The sequence below is a fragment of the Cornus florida genome, unplaced genomic scaffold (genome assembly GCF_030987335.1).
Source record: "Cornus florida cultivar Cherokee Brave unplaced genomic scaffold, ASM3098733v1 CherokeeBrave_3.0.0_Hap2_Chr03, whole genome shotgun sequence".
Lineage (NCBI taxonomy): Eukaryota > Viridiplantae > Streptophyta > Magnoliopsida > Cornales > Cornaceae > Cornus > Cornus florida.
The window spans coordinates 24632421-24652888 of NW_026775573.1; the positions used below are offsets into that span (position 1 = coordinate 24632421).

General features: G+C 38.2%; 2 protein-coding genes across 3 annotated transcripts; both read left to right on the forward strand.

Moving 5' to 3' along the window:
- Positions 1-6528: 6528 nt before the first annotated feature.
- On the forward strand, positions 6529-13411 carry LOC132299978 (thioredoxin M3, chloroplastic-like). Its single transcript, XM_059796904.1, has 2 exons — positions 6529-6961; positions 12835-13411. The coding sequence occupies exons 1-2, from the start codon at positions 6763-6765 to the stop codon at positions 13152-13154; spliced, it is 519 nt and encodes a 172-aa protein (XP_059652887.1). The 5' UTR covers positions 6529-6762; the 3' UTR covers positions 13155-13411.
- A 1515-nt stretch (positions 13412-14926) lies between these two features.
- LOC132299977 (uncharacterized) lies at positions 14927-20449 on the forward strand. Of its 2 annotated transcripts, XM_059796902.1 has the most exons (3): positions 14928-15038; positions 15293-15346; positions 18536-20449. In XM_059796902.1, exon 3 carries the CDS (start codon positions 18562-18564, stop codon positions 20149-20151), a length of 1590 nt encoding a protein of 529 aa, XP_059652885.1. In that variant the 5' UTR covers positions 14928-15038; positions 15293-15346; positions 18536-18561; the 3' UTR covers positions 20152-20449. The 2 variants fall into 2 exon arrangements, with proteins under 2 accessions (XP_059652886.1, XP_059652885.1); XM_059796903.1 differs by lacking the exon at positions 15293-15346 and having other exon boundaries at positions 14927-15038.
- The last annotated feature ends 19 nt before the right edge of the window (positions 20450-20468 follow it).

The window sequence follows — 20468 nt, forward strand, 5'->3', positions numbered from 1 at the left end:
GAGATCCTTAGCACACAAAGCAATGACACAAGGGTACTTTTGGCCGACCATGTCACGGAACGCATAGGAATTTTTGAGAAGATGCGATAAGTGCCAACGATACGGACCCCTGATCCACCAACCACCAGAAGACTTGCACGTAATGGCCAAACCGTGGCCTTTCGCGTAGTGGAGGATGGATGTGGTTGGCCCATTACCTACCGCCATGTCACAAAATAAGTACGTTTTGCTTGCAACAGATTACTTCACCAAATGGGTAGAGGCAGAACCGTACCCTAGTGTCACTCAGACTTACGTGAGACATTTCATTTGGAGTAATATCATTTGTCGGTTTGGTGCACCGAGGTTGATTGTCATGGACAATGGGACTAACCTCGATATCAAGAAAGTGAGAGAGTTACTAGAAGAATATGGAATCAATCAGAAGTTAGCAGCGGTCAGCCATTCACAGGTAAATGGTCAGGCTGAGATCATAAATAGAATGATCTTCGCTTGCATAAAGAAGAAGCTTGAAGATGAGAAAGGGAAGTGGTTGGATGAATTCCCGAACATTTTGTGGGCATACAGAACGACACCGAGGCGACCAACCGGGGAGAGCCCGTTCGCAATGGCGTATGGTACCGAGGCGGTAATACCGGTGGAGCATCAAGTTCCCACTGTTTGAAGCTTAGCATGGAATCAGGAGCAGAATGATCATATGCTGAGGTTTAACCTCAATTTGCTTGAGGAAAAGAGGGATGCTGCGGCAGTAAGGCTCGTGTCATATCAACAAACACTTATGAATAACCATAACAGGAAGGTGAGGCATAGGGATTTTGTACTCGGTGATTTAGTTCTGAAAAGAAAGGTTGGAATTATCAAGAAAATGATGTCACCTTGGGAAGGACCGTATAGAATTGCGGAAGTTATAGGAAAGGGGGCATATGTGTTGGAAACTATGGCTGGAAGGCTGGTAAACAAGCCTTGGAATGCCACATCTTTGAAAAGGTATTATCAATAAAAATAAATTTTTGTTTGAAGCAATATTTACTTTAGAATATATAATTGCAAATTGACAAAACTTCAGAAAATTGGTAGAAACATTACCTTCATGAACGCCAAACACTTGCCAAAAAAGCAAAAAGCCAAGTGGCAAGTGACATTCAAGCTGAGCACAAGGCATTTATGCAAATAAAGTGGCAGCTGACATTATGAGCCGAACGCCAAACATTTGCCAAAAAAGCAAAAAGCTAAGTGGCAAGTGGCGTTCAAGCCGAGCGCCAGGCACTTATGCAAGGAAAGTGGCAGCTGGCATTACGAGCCGAACGCCAAACACTTGCCAAAAAAGCAAAAAGCCAAGTGGCAAGTGGCGTTCAAGCCGAGCGCCAGGCACTTATGCAAATAAAGTGGCAGCTGGCATTACGAGCCGAACGCTAAACACTTGCCAAAAAAGCAAAAAGCCAAGTGGCAAGTGGCGTTCAAGCCGAGCGCCAAACACTTATACAAGGAAAGTGGCAGCTGGCATTACGAGCCGAATGCTAGACATTTGCCAAAAAAGCAAAAAGCCAAGTGGCAAATGGCGTTCAAGCCGAGCGTAAGGCACTTATGCAAATAAAGTGGTAGCTGGCATTACAAGCCGAACGCCAAACACTTGCCAAAAAAGCAAAAAGCCAAGTGGCAAGTGGCGTTCAAGCCGAGCGCCAGACACTTATGCAAGAAAAGTGGCAGCTGGCATTACGAGCCGAACGCCAAACACTTGCCAAAAAATAAAAAGCCAAGTGGCAAGTGGCGTTCAAGCTGAACGCCAGGCACTTATGCAAGGAAAGTGGTAGCTGGCATTACGAGCCGAACGCCAAACACTTGCCAAAAAAGTAAAAAGCCAAGTGGCAAGTGGCGTTCAAGCCGAGCGCTAGGCACTTATGTAAGGAAAGTGGCAGCTGGCATTACGAGCCGAACACCAAACACTTGCCAAAAAGTAAAAAGCCAAGTGGCAAGTGGCGTTCAAGCCGAGCGCTAGGCACTTATGTAAGGAAAGTGGCAGCTGGCACTACGAGCCGAACGCCAAACATTTGCCAAAAAGTAAAAAGCTAAGTGGCAAGTGGTGTTCAAGCCGAGCACCAAGCACTTATGCAAGGAAAGTGGCAACTGGCACTACGAGCCGAACGCCAAACACTTGCCAATTAGTAATAGACAAAGGATGCAAAAGAAAGTGGCAATTCATTCATATAAACAGTTATTGACAAACGATGAAAAGTTTCAAATCATAAGTAATCGAAATCATCATTTTCATTTATATAAGGAGCTGTGAGAGTTACAAAGAAGATGATATAAAGAAAATATAAGTGCAATCAAGCTACGCTCATCTCCTCATTGACCCGCTCAGCCTCATCAAACCGCTCAGCTTCAGCAATCCCCTCGGGGTTGCTGGCGTTCATTTCCCCATCAGTGGCTGCAGCATCATTGTGAGGGAGGGGGGGGGGGGGAGTCCAACTGAATCACTGTTTCATTCTGCAGGGTTCCACCCTCGGCAGTGGTTGCGGATGGAACCATGATAGACAGAGGATTCTGCAAGGTTCCATCCTCGGTAGTAATTGCAGATGGAACCATGACTGATAGAGGAGGAGCGTTCAAAGGTGGAGAAGGAGGGGCAGGAATGACCCCAGAAGATGCAATCTCCTGGCATTCATCAAAGATATGCTCGGCAGGAGAAGAGTCTTGGTCAGTATAGATTCCTGGTGGATCGATGTTGAGTTCATTGTTAATGTCATCTGGAGTGGAACCGGTCTGACCCTCAGTAGGAAGACGGTCATTATAACCCTCTCTAAACCCTTCAGCATACCTCAAGGCACCGATTCTGGAGAAGCGACCATGCAGAGCTGCCACCCCGCTGTTAACCTTGCCAATAACGCCAAGTAAGGCATTGCGCTCATCTAGAGCCCTCTTCTCAAAGGTCATAAAGCAAGCGCTGAAAGTTGTCCCTTTCAGTCTTGAGCGACGCACATTCGGCCTGCCAGACATTTTTCTCAAGCTGAAGGGCGTTCTTTTCATCCTGAAGGGAGTCTGCTTCCTTCTTCAGACCATCCCTCTCATTTTCAACCTTATTTAGTTGCACCATGAGTTCAGCATTTTTGGTGCTAATGATCTGGTTCTCCTTGTGACCTACTTCAACGTCTTTGGCAAACTTTCGTGCCTTAACGTTGGCAACCTCAACATGTTTTTGCATGGCCATCATGCCAAACAGAGTTTGCAAAACAATATATGAATACTAATTAAGCCGAACGTATATTCAGAGAAATTGTAAAATGAAGATACTTCTGAGGTGACTAAGACCTGGGTAGGAAATTACCTTCATAGCAGCCAAAGGAAAACAGCTGAACACTTCTTTCTGGGAAAGAGCTTTGGCAACCTCAACATCTTTGAGGGACCACATGTTCTTGTAGTAAGCTATGGTGGTTAGGCCATCTTTGAACATGGTGTCGTTCGGTTTAACAACCGATCCATCCGTTCGGACGAATCGATGAGTCCATGGAGCCTCACAAGAGGCAGAAACAGTGGCCGTGCCAGATCTAGAAGGAGCGACCGGTCTAATCTGGGGGGGAATGGGTACGTTCGGCCCTGAAGTCCAAACCCTCCTCGTCAGGGGATGGTCATCAAGATTGCCCTCACTGTTAGGTTGGGGCCTTTTCCCTCGTTCTTTATTTTGAGCGGGTGCAACGGGCGCAGAGGGGCCCCGAGTCCGAGGAGCGATGCTCAGATTGACAGAAGGAACATTGATGATTGGGTTAGTATTCATTGCATTTAGAGTAGTGCTGGAGGTAGTAGTAAGGGACGATGCTGAGGCTGGAGAGGAAGAAGCTGCAGGAGTCGTCACAGCCCTTGGAGGAGCCTTCTTCCTACTGAAGGAAGGGATCTGGAGTTGACTCATTGTGGAACCGAGGACTGAAATGTCACTAAGGTTTTTAGAAGTGAGAAGCTCCGAACAAGAGGGGACGTTACTCGGCACGTGTTCCTTCAGGTATGTGATCCTATCCTTGCAAATGCTGTAACTGAGTTCATTATCCAAAGTGATACCAAGAGAATTGCAAAGAAAAAGAATAAAAACGGGGAATGCAAATTTCACAAGGGCAGTCAGCCTTATGAGTCTTGAACTTCTTATAAGAAGAGACTGAACATTCGCCAAAGGCGTTCGGGATAGGATAGTCATTGGCTACTGGAGCAAACCAAGCTCCCCAAACCCCAACAATGCCTCTTTTCCACCCTTTTTCAGATTTAAGTTTGTCCTTACAGATGGACATCTTCTCGAATGGATAGAAATGGTAGTAAGCCTCGTCCAACCTGATCTTGCTAACTTTGTAACAAAGGAGAAGATCAATTAAATCAAGATCCAAACCTCTATCATGATTCAAAAGCAACAGAACGGATAGAACCCTAAAAAAGTTAGGGTTAACTTGAAGAGGAGAAATCTTTAACCTATTGAATACATAAGAAAAGAAAGGATGCAGAGGGAATCTAATAATGTTTAAATGATGGAGGCAAAATAAGGTTTCACCGGGAAGAAGGCCTTTACCAGTTCTGATATTTACATTTGCGGGGCATTCCCTAACATGAATATTACTGGGAAGGTGGAGTTTCATGCGAAGAACATCTAGATCGATAGGCATGGTGAAAGAGATTATGAGCCTTGGCAAAGAATGCAGAGATTTTAGGAGGAGAGGGGCAACAAAGACTAACCTCAGAGAATATTGCAAGGACATTGAGGATGAAGAATCTTTCACAAAATTCACCGGAGAAGATGAGATCTGACCGGAAAAGATGCAGTTCGCCTTGGGAAAGTAGAATGAATTAATTGACAGCAAGATGTGAAAGATGTGACAAGAAAAGCTTTGGTCGTGGAAGAAGGGTATTTAAAGGGAAAGTGGTCCCATTTGCCGAGACGTCAGGAAGCTGAAGGGATTCGAATTTCAAAAAGGACATTAATTCCGAGGCCGATCGCTCGGTGCCCCATGCAATCGCCTTGAGACGTCAAATCATCATAAGCCGTCAGGTCATCATTGAGTCTTTAAATAATCACACCCTAATTAATGAGGGAGTGATTATGGGGGCAATTGAGGATGCCAAAGACGGCTTGGGCCAGATCCAACTCACATAACAAAGTATGGGCATGATAATTGACAAGGGCCCAATCTTGACGTCCACAAAGCAGACCGGGTGTATTGGACTGATTAAAAAACGCCTTCAACAAAGAGGATTCAGGCCCATAACCACTGAACCTTGAGGATAGGCCCAACGGCGGAAGTTAGTTAAGAAAGCTCTGGAATAATGCAAATGGTCTATAAATGAAAGGAGAAAGGAGGAATAGGGGGAGAAAACTTTTGAAGTGTAATGAAATTCTGTCAATTTAGAGAGAGAAAATTCATACATCTTCAATATTATATAATCTTATATTCTAATTGAAATATGATTAAATAAGAAAATTCACATCCAACCCATATAATTTGTTTATGTTCTATACAAATCCATATTTATAAATAGGGTTTAATTCAGTTACACCCTTTTATGATTTGTCCAATTTTCAAAGAGACCTTTCTATATTTGCAAAAATTAAGTTAGACCACCCATTTTTTTTTTTTTTTTTTGACACATATCACTCTCTCTCTCTCTCTCTCTCAACTATCAAAGCTGGTCAGAGACACTTTTTACCGACATCAGCAAAAATTTAAATTTTAATGCCCAAATTGCCCTTCGGTTATATTTAGCTACATATTATATACCATCTTTAAATCAAGTTGAACTGATAAATTAAATCGAGTCAACCCAAACCGTCATCAGGATTCTCCATCGATTGAGTTAAATCGAAACTTTTGGATTGGATAATTCAAATTGGTTTAGGTTCTAGACTAGTTTAATGGCCCAATAAGTCCACACAGACCATAGCCCAACAAGATGGGCTGGGCTAGAACAAATAGTAATTTGTGCTTAATATATTATGAATCGGTGTAATTGGAGCAACAATTTTCCAATCCAAGAATCTCAACCATGCCACATATAACCTCCGAGAATTTCAACCATGCCACATATAACCGCACGTGTTTTTTTTAATTTAATTTTTTTTTTTTTTAATTTTGTGTTTTTGCAGTTTAAGTTGTAATTAGATTTTTTTTTAATTTTTTTAACAAATTAGGGGATAGAGGAATTTGAACACACTCACACTCTCAGAAAATTAAACCTCTACAAATTAGGTCATGGAATAGTATACAAGCATAATTAGATTACATAACTCTACTGTTATTTTTTGGGTGTGTGATTATTTTTATTATTTATATATTTATTTATTTATTTTTTCTATTGATGTTTTTTTGGTTTTTTTTTAAAAAATTCAGGATAAGTTTGTTGCTGTATGGATCCCATCAAGAAAGAATAAGGTGGCTGGACCCCACTGGCAGCTTGAGACTGGCTCAACTGATGTTCCCTCTTTCGTCCTATTACATGCCACAACCACCGCAGCGCAGCGTTTATTCGTATCATCCATATATCTATACAGTAGTATTCCTATTAAAAAAACGTGCTTCTCTATTCTCTGGTTTACCAAATTACAAACCCGTGTAGCATCTGTCTTCCTCTTTCTCTCTCTCACCGTATATATTTCATATATATATATATGTCTATCTATCTATCTCTCTAGTCTCTCCCTATATATACTATAGATGTGGATAGATAGATATTGATAGTACGCAAACATTGCCTTTCAATTAGGAAATCGCTCTCTTTGCATTTGCTCAACCAATGATGGCTTCTTGTGCTTCTTACTCTTCCCCTCTCTATTCATCGCCACCATTTGCCCTTCAAAACCCTAAAATCTCTTCGATACCCTCTCCCCCGCAATGGCTTAACCATTTCGGACTCACATTTCAGCCCAAAAAGCGCATTAGGGTTCGGAACTTGCCTCCTTCTCCAACGGTCTTCTGCCTGCGTGACCCCAAAGGTAATATCTCTCTATATATACACACATATATACAATATGTATGCATATATATATGTGTGGTGTGTGTATTTTGTTGTATATAATAAGATTATAAATTCTTTTAATTGGTTCTAGCAAGTTACCTATTTTACTATGTTCTGGTGATTTGTTGCATTCTTGTTGATTGTATTCCCTGTTTTTAATATTTATATATGCGTGGATTGAATAAGATTATGGATTCTTTTAATTGGTTCTTGAAAGATCCCTATTTCACCATGTTCTGGTGATTTTTTGCATTTTTCTTGTTTGTATTCCCTGTTTTATTATTATTATTATTATTATTGTTAATTCAGTTCTGGCGAGTTCTTTAGTTCATCATAGGTATTTAGGGTTTAGTATATCATTCTACCTGATTGCATCTAAAAACCTTTAATTAAGGCCCTCCGAGGGAGGAGAGGCAGAGTTCGTAGTCTTCTGCTGAGTGCTTTTTCCGGCAATTCTGTTTTAATAAGAATAGAATACGAAACTTAGTCCCCAACATGGGCAAAGTGGGTGTGTGAGTGTCCTTCTTGCCAATGAAAAAAAAAAAAAAAAAAAAAATAGAATCCTGAGTTTAGAGTTTTACTTTCACAATTTGTAATTTGTAATGGATTTTTAATATCTTAACTTCACGTTCAGTTCAAGTTCCATCGAATTGAAGTGCAAGGCTTGCAATTGGATAACGGAGCCCCCCTAAGTTTCAAGTGTAGGGTTGCTTGTTTTGGGATCTTGATACTTTTTTCTTTTTTCCTTAAATGGATCTTGATACTTTTTTTTTTCCTTAAATGGATCTTGATACTACTAAGATTATAATTGCCCAGATATTTTTAGCTTGACAAGAAATGAATGATGCTTTTACTTTTTCTGCTTCTGTCTTGATTATTTGACACAATAGATATTTGCATTTATGAGGGTGGGCCTTGGCGCAATGGTAAGATTGCCCCATTGTGACCTGGAGGTTGTGGGTTCGAAACCGGAAACAGCTTCTCCATGCAGAGGTAAGGTTGTGTACATCTAACTCTCCCCAGGCCCTGCAATGGCAAGAGCCTCATGCATTGGGCTTAGCCCTTTTTAGATATCTGCATTTCTAGTGTTTGGCTGAATTTAGGAATCTGTATAAGACTATTTCCCTATCTATTGCCAACGGGGGGTTCTAGTTAAACTAGTGGGTTCCATTTTTTCTGCCAACGGCTGCTAGTTGAACCAGAAACTTTATCACTGTAGCGGCATCTTTTATTTGAGTAAGTTGCCATGGCATGTCAGGATTTGATGTAGAATGTAGAGATGTTTCCAGCTTGCCATAAATCTAGAGAATTTTCTTAGGGAATCATGTTTTAGTCAAAACTCTTGTTTGCATCAGAATATTGATTATATAATTTTCACTTTTCAGTTACCCGCAACCATGTTTTTTTTCATTACCATTACTATTTTCTATATTCTTTTTGATACTTTTGTCTTCATTATATTGTTAATTTATTTCTACTATGGAACTGAAAAAGAAAATAAATATAAGCAAGATAGAAGAAGTCAAGTTTAGAATCATACAAGGAAAGGGAGTGAAATGTAGAAAAGATAGAAAAACCCCAAGTTTGAATGTATATAAAGGAAAGAGTGACTGTAAAATTCATGGTGTGGCCAAATGATAGATTGGATTGATTAGTGTCTGTCTGAAACAATTAGTCTTTTTCTTATTGCTGGTTTTTTGAAGTTCAGAATATTGCCTCACAAGCACAAATCCCTATGTGTCACACATCAATCTTGAATTTCTGAAACAACATTTTAAAAATCTAAAAAAATTATCATTTCTTTTAAGACTTTAATTTTGAGGTTCTTCGCAATATTTATTTCTATTCATGCACACTGAATTAACTCAAATTAATTTATAAATATGATGTAAATGCATCTCTAGTTAACTTTAAGGTTCAGAATTTTATTTGTTGTGATTAGGTCTCCTTTTTGTTTTTTTAATGTTTCTTTTTCCTTTTCTTCCTGAGTTTCTGAAGGTTCCTCGCAATTCAAAGGTAGAACCTTTTACTGAAATAATCTATTATTAGGTAAAATATTGTACTATGGAGAAGGAATTTCCTTGTTTTCAGTTTGTTTAACAGGATGGAGTTATTTTGGAATCTGGCCTTCTCACTTTTTCAGTTGTTTGAATAAAGTTAATAAAACTCGAATCCATATTTGAAATTTGTGAAATCCTATGATTATATGTTGATAACCTTTCTTTAGCAATCAAATTATATAAAATCGATATGAGATTAAAATCCTTGATGAAAACATACTATTAAATTCATGTGCGTACGAGGAATAGTTTTCTTGGAATTAGCCCTGTATGGAAATTTGATTCTGAGATATTATTCATGGAAACAATGGGAATTACTTAGCCACTTCCTTGACTCGGTTGTGTATATGTGTCTAGTCTAATAGAATAGGTTGGGCTCCTACTGATCCAAGCCAAGATGAGATGCTTAATTTGCTTCTTGCCCTTTGGAAGTGGAAACTCTCAATGATCTCAAATTCTGCAATATTTTCTATTAAGTTTCAAACTCGTAGACATTAAGGGAACTTTATAAAAAAAATCTGACCAAAACTAACATCTTTTGAATGATAACGTGACGCAAGTATAGTATTTTGTTTCAAATTGAGAATCCTGAGATCCCTTGGACAGAAAAATTTGGGATCTCAAGAGATCTTAGCCTGAGCAATATTTATTCTACAGATTGTCGATTGTGTATGTTGCCTATCAACCCAGACTACCTTAAGTTCATGGTGATACATATCATCCAGCTGTACTAATCATGGAGAACAATTTTCTTGTTTGATAAGGTAAACATGGAGAACAATTTCATAATTAATAGGAAGGTGTGATATTTGCTCTTTATCTTCCTTAAATCATTTCGAGCTTGGTATAGATCTCTGCTGTGTATTCATCCACATGTTTTTTCTTTTTGTGTTTTTGGTTGCAAGTTGTGAAACTTTTTGAAAAGCTTCTTATGATTTTCAGAAGGGAGGAACATTCCCTGAAGTTTCTCTTTTATGTGATCCAGTGGCCTAATATTTTATTTTCATGTGATCCTATTTTTTTGGACTTGCTTCCACCAAATAATATGTCCTTCTAGTTTCAATCAAACAAATTTGGCCTTATTAGTATTATTATTATTTTCCTAAGCAACCTTCTTATTATTAGGCATGTCTTCCTACTAAAAGCCAATCTATCCTATGAAACCAATCTAAGAACTCCTCAGGCTGTAGACTACCCTCAAATTAATGACTTGGTCCTCCTTTTATCAATAGCTCTAGGAGGCCTATCATCTACTCTCCAACTCGTACATCCTCTATTTTTGGAGCAACTTCTTCTTCAAAGTCACTCTTTTCATCACTCTCTTGAGCCACCTCTCTAGGTCTCCTATCACCTCAAATTTTGCTTTATGGAGGTGCATTCACTTGTAAGTTGTAACCCACGCACCATGCGAGTAAGACACTTGGTTTGGGTTCGAATTTGTTCATTGATTCTTGTTGGCACTGAAGTGCATCTTGTTAGGACTATCTGAGGGGATTTTGTTTTCTGATTACAGTTGTTAGCCATGGAAAGACTAACTCAACTAACAAGTGACCCAACAGGGTCAACACTCAAAGAGTTAGCTACGACACTCTAGACCACTCCTGATACTTGAAAAAAAAACAAAACTCAGTACCGGAAAACTGCTTGGACAATGAAGAAAACTACTTATATACCCCTGAAAATAGCAATTATGACACCTGAGAATGATGTGGATTGTGGTAGCAACCAAAAATGAATAATTATATTCAGGGAAAAAAGAAAGAATAACTATGCAATGCAGAGCTACTGGATTTGCTAAGTGCTGGATGGCAAGCACAAATTGAGTTTCTAATGCTGAACCATAAAAGAAATGAATTTTGTAACGTAGGACAGCCAATTGGTGCTGCATGTGCAAGAGGGATGAGGAGTGGGTTAGTCATATCCTCTTACATTGTCCAGTGGCTAGGGACGGATGGAGCATGCTCCTATCCATTTTTGGTGTTCATTGGGTTATGCCAGGATCTACAAAGAGCTCTATTGAAGCATGGTGAGGCTTCTCAGTAGGGTCTCATGCTAAAGAGGCGTGGAGGGCTGCTCCTCTTTGCCTTTGGTGGGGTCTTTTGCTGGAAAGGAATAGGAGGTGCTTCGATAGAGTGGAGGCTCCTATTTGGGCATTCAAATTCTATATTTTAATTTCTTTATTTTTTTTGGGTCCATGGGGAAAAATGTAAATCTATGGGGGATTTAGTTGAGTTTGTCGATAGTTCAAAGGTATAGTGTTTTTGTTCAGTTGTTTTGGGATGGGCTCCCCTTTTGACTGCTGTTTTACTAGATATTTACTTAACCAAAAAAAAACAAAAGTCAACAAACTGATAATTAGACTCTCTCAGGAGTTTTTATCAAAACTGGCATGCGAATAAAATAAACCAATTTTCTTGTGATTTCAAATTATTCTAAACCAAAGCTCTAAGACCACAATGCAGCCTGAAGGTTAAATTCTAAAGATGATGGAGAAGGCAAATTAAACTTACCAATCACTATGAAATGGATGAAAACCTAACAGAATATTATCAATCTATTTGAAAATATTATGAAAATATATTGGTATTAAAGGTTAATTTCAACACTTTGGTCCCCTAGCTATGTGTAGGCAAGCCCCTGATTGTGAACTAGGATGCAGTTCGTGCATGATGTACGAGATTAAAATTCTGTCTTTCTGGCCCTAGGTTCTGTCTGTATCCTCCCCTGCCTATGTGGATAGCTTAAATAATTTAGTTTTATTTATTTGTTTGTATTTTTTCATAAAAATAGTGTAATTGCTGAAATTAATGTGTTCCGGTTTTTGTTGTGTTGCCCATTCTTATCCTTCTTGTTTTTGAACTGTACAATTATAACTTCAACTTGAGTGTCTTTGCTTAAAAATATGGTTCTTGGATGCAGTAGATGTCACCATGTCTGGTTTTTGCTAGATTAGTAACTCTTTCTGTATTTTCTATTATAATTTTGTTTGGGTGTTTATGTAATGTTAATAGATCCTTGTATTAAAAGGTGAGCCATTCTGCTGGTTCATTGTTTAATAAAGTGCAGGCAAATTAATTGATAAAATGCACACTCTGCCTTCTTAGCTTACTAGTGTTTGCCCAAGTGTCTTTGTTGGGTCGTCTTTTTCTTTTTTCCTTATCATTTTGTTTTTAATATACAATGAATTTCAATCTTGCTTTCTGCTTCATTTTGGCTCTATGTTGCTAGTTGCCACTAGGCCAAAGATACTCCTGACTTGTCTAGAATTAATTATGGATAAAAAAAGAATATAAAGGAAGAGTGGGCAACTGGGCATTGTGAAAGGTGAGGCATAGCCTTTCTCCCCCTTAATCCATATTCTCACTCTTTGTAAAGATCGGGGTTTTTGTGATATTTTGACTATCAAATATTTGCAACCTGCAAGGGTAATGTTACACACAAACACTTGCACTATACACATGCAAAGGAGAGAAATGGTTATTCTGCAAGTTGTGAAGTTTTTCAAGAACATCTACAACCATGTGAAAGATTTGACCGACACTGTGGGAAATATATATTATTGTCTTTTGCAACAATGTTGTCAAATTGTAACAGTAAAAGAAATATGGAGGTAGAAGCGGAAGCTAATCCTATTTTTCGATTGGTATAGTTACTTTTTTTTTTTTTTTGTTATCATTTTTTCGTGTAAAGTGGTGAATATCAATCACCCTGTATGCTGCTTAGATACCAGTGAAATATATGGTGAAACATTGAGTGGCTCTATTAATTGCATTATATTTGGAATGTGCAGCTACAGTGGTCACGGGAAATTCATGGGACAAATTGATTTTAAACAGTGAAGTCCCTGTCCTCGTTGAATTCTATGCTAGTTGGTGCGGACCCTGCAGGATGGTTCACCGGGTGATTGACGAGATTGCAGCAGAGTATGCTGGCAGAGTAAAATGCTTTATGCTTCACGCAGACAGTGAGTCAGAAATTGCTGAGAACTATGATATTAAGGCTGTGCCGGTTGTTTTGCTGTTTAAGAATGGAGAGAAACGCGATTCTGTGGTTGGTACCATGCCCAAGGAGTTCTATGTGTCTGCTATCGAAAAGGTCCTGACTTCATAATTGTCTCTATATTACAAGTAAAACTTTCAGGATAGTTGATCAAAATTCTCTACGAAATATGCGATTAACATCCCTTGATTTTCAGTCGTTCGTTGTAGTGCTTTGTAAGTAGGTGTTTACGTACAATCATGATCTCTTGTTACTACTAGTTGTTAGGCTGTTCCAGTATTTTTGGAACTTTGATTCTATGTTCTGTACAGAATTTGAATTGTTCTGCCTTTTTTTGGAAATCTGAACTGAATTCTTGTTCTTTAGCACATTAATGTCCAACTATTTGATTCATTCATTTGGGAAACGAAATGACATTTATGTATCTTTTAGGGATATCAGAGGTTCTTGTTTTTCAATTTGGCTGTTTTTTTATTTTTTAAACGAAACTCTTTCAATAACCGGCCTTTGAACTTATGGCTGCAGGGTAAATATCGAATATGTGCAATTACCTGTATAACACATATATCATTAAATCTGGGTATTTTTGTGTCTTTGAATTTATTTAACGTTTTTCTTTGGTCAAATTTGCATCAAATGGAAGTTGATGCTTCGGCTATTCAGTTTGGTAAAACAACTTCGGTGCAAAAAGTATTTTCCTTTGGTGTTTGCCCATTGATTCCACAGTACTCACCCGGACATTTTAGAAGTCTGAAATTAAAATCATATAAAGTCACTACTTGATTCCAAATTTTCAAGGTCTTACTTTTAGAATGGGCGGTGGTGGGTGGAAATGAGTGTGTTGGAGTGGGTGGTGAAATAGTGAATTATGGGTTTTATTTATTTATTATTGGTACGGGTAATATAGTCATTTTTGTGCTTCAAAAATATTTTTTTTTTGGGGATAATTTTTCCCGAATTTTTATTATGAAATGAAGGGGAATTACGATATGTCGCTCATAAATTCAAAAGGTTCTGAACTTCTCAAATACTAATTTTATGCTTGTGCATGTTTTCACAAACATATATCTACGTAATTAAGGTAAAAATGCATGGAGTATGTAATTGGTACATCGCCCAATTTCCAAGTGGGTGTTCGAGTCCCCCTTCCCTTTAGTTTGCCAAGAAATAAAAAAATTATTATGTATTGAAATCAATTAGAAAAAGGGTCTCTTGGCTCAGAAAAAATTTCCAATACATGTTGGACGGAGGGATTTCATGGTTTATAAGATATTCTGAGAGGCCCAAAAAAAATAAAAAAATGGCAAAATGTAAAAAAGAAAAGAAAAGAAAAAACTACCAAGTTTTGACAATTAATTCCCCTATACTTCTAATTTGATAACAAAATCTCGGAATTTATACAAAATTTGCATTAAGGACAATACCAGGTAACAAGTAACACGACCTTTTCACAATGAGAGACAATTTGCAAACCCCTTCTCTTAAAAAGTTAAAAATTGAGATGTAAATTAAAACGGGTCTAGTTGATTGAGCAGCGACATGGGTGTCTTTAATTCCTTTCTCTCTAATTTATCAGTAAAAAAATTTGAGCACAATTAATCAATACCGATTATTATTTACTTTAATTAACGATGAGTATTGGAAGTTTACACACCGAAAGTTCAAAATAACTAACACAGTTGGTTGATTTTTTATTTGTTAAAAAAGAAAATAATAATTAAAGAGTATAATTTCTAATGTCGGTTTAGGTCGTTGTATAATACTGTGTATATATATATATATAGATATATACTTGTCCACATACCTAAAATAAATAATAAAAAAAAAAACAGAAAAAGAAATTATGGGCCCATTTTATTATATATATCCAAGACAAGGAGGCCCATTAACACCGTCAACAGTACTAATATTCAGTAATCTCTTTCTTTGCTAAAAGCTCTCAGCTGTCAAAAGGACTCAAAACCTCACAGAAAAGCCATCATCTTCCTTGGGCAGGTCTCTCTCTACCTCTCTCTCTCTCTCTATATATTCACACGCATGTATGTATGTATATGTATAAGGGTTTCGAATTGAGATTCCCTGAAGAAGCATGAGACTTTATTCGCTTATTTGTTCCTTCCTCTTAGGAATCTAGGTTTTTTGATGGTTTGTATATGTTTATGCAATTGTCGATTAAAGAGCAGAGCGATCGTTTGAATCGTTTTAGTTTTGTCTATATTTTGATTTCAATTGACTTATTTGTCTTCTAGGGACGGGGCGTAATCTCTATTGGAGCTGTGTATAGGAAGAATTGGCTCTATGAGGTATTTTTTTTTTTTAATTCTTTTTATTTATTTTTGAATTAATTGTGGTTTTGTTTCTGGTTTTTGATGGCATAGTTTCACCCTTTGTTAGAATATTTTTGTAATGATTTATTATAATTTATTGACTTGTTAGCCAAAACACATGAGAATCGTAGCTGAATGTTTAGTTTGTAATGCTGGTGTTGGTGATCGACTTCTCTCTATGTGTAGAGAAATTTATATGACTTAGGCAACTCATAGATAACCCGTTTACATTTTTTTTTTTTTCTCGGAATGTTATTTCAGTTTACCCTTTATGGTATTGCGTTTCTGCCATTGAAGTAGCTTACTGCTTCAGTTATGTAGCATTATCTTTACTCACTTCTTCACATTATTAACCACATCTACATGAAACCCCTTTCCGTTTTTGTTTTGTTTTTGCAAGATGCATTAACTTCTGTACTCTGTTCTTGTTGTCTTAAGACAGTATATTCGTTTTTTCTGTTCTAAATTTGTAATCACTGATATCATTTGTTGGAGCTGATGGTTGTGCATGAATCTAATTTACTAGATTGCACACCGGGCTTGAGGCCCAAGTGTACCCAAAAGTTAAATAAAAAAATGATGACTAGAGGACATATATATTATTTATCATATTAGACCTGATCCAACATAATTTTGAATGCCATGGGAAGGTGGTCCCTTCATGTAGTTTTTGTTGGCTCTGACTTTATTGTCAAGACTCGCTTCTACCAATATCTATAAGTAATTTGGTTACGGGACATAAATATGCATATTGCTGGTCCTTGTAACCACAAGTTTAGTTGGTGGAGGATTTTTACTTGCTTTCAAAAGATCTCGAACTGTGATATGTAAATTGATTGAAGTTAAACATTGTCTCCAAGCTCGTGACCAGCCTGATCATCACAACTATCATAACCATTGTCAGCCAAAATCTTGTTTTATGGTGTTACGTTATCCTTGTCCTAAACTCAGTTTCATACTTGGTCATAGGTTGATGTACTGACTTATGCCAACTAAGATGAGTTAGAGATTGGTATTATATAAAATCTTATCATTGTATGTGCCATGGGATTTCATTATTTCCAAATGTCCTACTATGATGTCATTCTTGGCTCTAATTTTATCTTAATAGTTCAAATTAGGTTGGAGTAGCATCAATTGCAGATAAAATGAGAGAAAATCAGTTAAGATGGTTTGAACATGTGCGAAGAAGACCTTTAAGTGCTGATGTGAGGAAAAGTGACATAATTCACATTGAGGTAATCAAGGGTTAGGATCAATGGGCTGGTCAAGCTAGCTTCTCAGGCCAGCCCGCCACTTTGTCCCAATTATAGCGTGTTCGGAAAGAAGCGTACCGAGTGGACGAACGACGTCAACCAAACTAGCCAATCGTTAACAGTAGGCACCAAACTAGAATGATTAGGCTGCCGAAGAGGCGTGGGCGAAGTCCGGTCCATCCCAAGCATCAAATCAATCTTAATCTTGATGTGGAATCTGATAGTTCTTCCTCTTTGACGGAGTGGAGAGGTGCCTGTTCAGACAGTCCTATTTCAGCCATTAGGGCTTGAGAAGCCTCTTAGAGATTATGAAGGTATACATTTTAGTCCCATTCCTACCCAGTAAGAAAGACGGATCAGATATAAGAGCTCCCTTTGAATATTCATATTTTCTTGTAGAGTACTATTTTAATTCAAAAACTTAGTTGATTGATCTAGAAGTGGGACCCACTAGGGGAAGAGGAAGACCAAAGTTAACGTGGGTAGAGATAGTAAGGAAAGATATGATAGCATGTGGATTGACTGAGGCTATGGCCTTAAATAAAGCGGAATGGAAACATAGGGTTCATGTAGCCACCCCAAGTAATTGGAAAAAAAGGCTTAAGTTGTCGTCTTTCGTATTTACATTATCTTCTGAATTTATGTTCTTAAATTTAAAATAAAAAATAATGAAATATAGAAGCATGACATGCATTTGTTAGTGTTTATTCACAATATTGTGTTGCTTAGACCATTTGCCTTGATAGATGATGACACGAGTAGATAACGGAATAACTGTTTTCTGATTGAGATTCAATATTGGCATAGCAGGAATTGCCCTTTTTGTTCTTGTTTGGAGATTTTGCAATTGATTGTTGTCTTTGTTGTTAGGTGACTGCCTGGTGAAATATTTTGTGCCCATTTCACAATGGCAGATTGAGGGCATTTCCAACTATTTTTGGGCTATAAGCTTTTTGTGGTGGAATTCGACCAAGCTGTAGAATGAAGTTCTTTATCTGCCTACTATATCCTATAGAGTTGAGACCTGATCGACAAATATTAGAAATTAAAGATGTTGGTGACTCTAGAGTTATTACTATTTGGGAGTGTCCCAATATGTTCTAGGATATATGTTGGCAGAGAGTGTCGTTATAGTGGAACTGTGCAAGATACAGGTCTGGAAATTCCTTTACTAAGAGGCTCATTGTTTTGCCCATATATGTGAGGATATTTTAGCTTAGTAGTGCGATGAGTTATTGCCTATTACTTCTCATTCCAATTTTCATTTCAGCTGGTCCAATTCAGTCCTTTCTTTCTTGAAATTATTATTATTATTATTATTATTTTTTATTTTTTTATTTTTATTTTTTTTCGTTTATTGATTTTGGTTCTTGTAAGATGATTTTTTCTCCCACCCCCTTCTTTTTTTCTAGCATAGTATTTTGAAGCGTTCAGGTAGTTTATTGAGTCTGATATTTTGATGAATAAGGTTACATACAGGTACCCCCTTTTCATTGTTAGGCTGTTTATATGCTTGTGAGAATTGAGGCAATCGAGTGAATGCAGGAAGCAAGAATATGCATTTATTTTATTTTGATATTAGCAGTGATTTATTGTGTCATAACTGTCAATGTTATGCATCTAATTTACTAACTGCTACTAATGCAATCTTGACCATCTACCTTTGCTAAATCTTGAATACAATTGATAGTTGTCAAATCTTGGCCTAGGAGTTCCTTTTTTACCTAACTTGGAATGTAAAACTGGTCAAACTATTAGTTTAGCGACATTTTCAACCCCACCCCATTCAACCTGGTGCCTTCTCTCCCCTTCTTTTTGTTTATATCTGTATTGGGTGTACAAGTTGAAATACTATGAAATGCTCTTTGTTGTATAGCTGCTTATAATTTTATTTCTTCCTCATTTGCAGGAACCTTAAGCTTTAATGAGATAAGGATGGCTAATCCAAATACATCAGCCTTGGTATTGTCTACAGAATCCTCAGAACAAAGTGCGACACATATGGAAAATCCAAACATTAACACACCTCCACCTCCTTGGCAGCAGAGCCAAAACTCCTCACATGCTCCTCTAGCTATTCTCTGGGACATCGAGAACTGTCCTGTCCCAAGTGATGTACGCCCAGAAGATGTGGCCGGGAACATCAGAATGGCTTTACGGGTCCATCCTGTAATTAGAGGAGCTGTTACAATGTTTTCTGCCTATGGAGATTTTAATGCCTTCCCCAGGCGACTACGAGAGGGTTGCCAAAGAACTGGTGTGAAACTCATAGATGTCCCAAATGGGAGGAAGGATGCTGCTGACAAAGCAATCTTGGTTGACATGTTTCTTTTTGCTATTGACAACCCTCCACCTTCTTCCATCATGCTGATCTCTGGGGATGTTGATTTTGCTCCTGCACTTCACATACTTGGTCAGCGTGGATATACCGTGATTCTCGTTATTCCTTCTAGGGTGGATGTTTCATCGGCCCTTTGTAATGCAGGTAGCTTCGTATGGGACTGGCCTAGTGTGGCTCGTGGGGAAGGCTTTGTGCCTGCCACCAAGGCTTTACTAACCTCTCGTACGGGTCCAGCTGACATTGCTGGGTATTTGATGAGATGCCACATAGGTGACAACCCTGATGGTCAGAACGAAGAAGAAGCCATAGTATATAGGGGGATCTCACAAAGCTATTACAACCCGAGGGATTTCTCACTGATATCACAGTCTTTATCTGGATACAGTAATACTTCAATCTCCATACCTTGTTTTCCTACAAGCATGAGATCACACAGTCTTCCATCTGGTTTGGATGAAGTTTCGGCTGGACCTGTTTCTTCTTGTGACCAGAATGACTTGATGTGGGTACAGCCCGGGGACCTAAATGGTTTGAAGGGGCAGCTGGTAAAGCTGCTTGAGCTATCTGGAGGATGTCTTCCTCTTAATCGTGTTCCTTCCGATTACCAGAAATTTTTTGGGAGGCCTCTTTATGTTTCAGAATATGGGGCATTCAAACTTGTGAATCTTCTCAAGAAGATGGCAGACGCAATGACTGTGGAGGGGAAAGGCCATAGAAAGTTTGTCTACCTGCGGAACTCGCGAGCCAGCCCAAGTGCTCCTCCATTGGCTCTTGCAAAAAAGGACAAGAAACAGAAGGGGACTCAGGAAGAGAATATTGATATTATCACAGGCTGTGGCTCTTCAGATGAGTTTTCAGATGATGAAAGGGTAGTTGTAGAAGAACATGATGAGAGGAGGGAACGAGAGAAGTCTGATCTGGGGATGGTTGCTCAATATGAAATCGATGACCAAAGTCTCCAGCAGTTCAAGTACGAGCTTCAAGAGATACTCGTGAGCTATTCTTGTCGAATTTTCTTGGGTTGTTTTGAAGCAATATATCAGCAACGGTACAAGAAGCCACTGGATTATCAGAGTTTTGGTGTTAATGAACTGGAGGAGTTGTTGGACAAGGTGAGAGATGTTGCGGTTTTGCAGGAGGAAGCAGTTAGCAAGAGGAAGTTCCTGGCTGCTGTTGGTGGCTAGAAGACTCTTTTGAAAGTTTTTAATGTCTTTTAACTTAATTAGGATCTTATAGCTGAGGTATGCTTGTCACTGACCTGTCCGTTTTTCCATTTTTCCACCAAGTTTTAGAAAGAGATAATGGAAAAATGTAGTAACACGTATGTTCCTTTGTGTCTGACATAGGCTTGAAGGCTAATTTCGAAAGTCTCATTGTGAGTGAGTCACTGTAACTTATCATCTGCAAATAAAGATCCATCTGTAAATTAACTTACATTTCAACTATTATATTTCATTATATAAACCAGGCATTTTCTTGTAATATTCTCCTTTTGACTGGC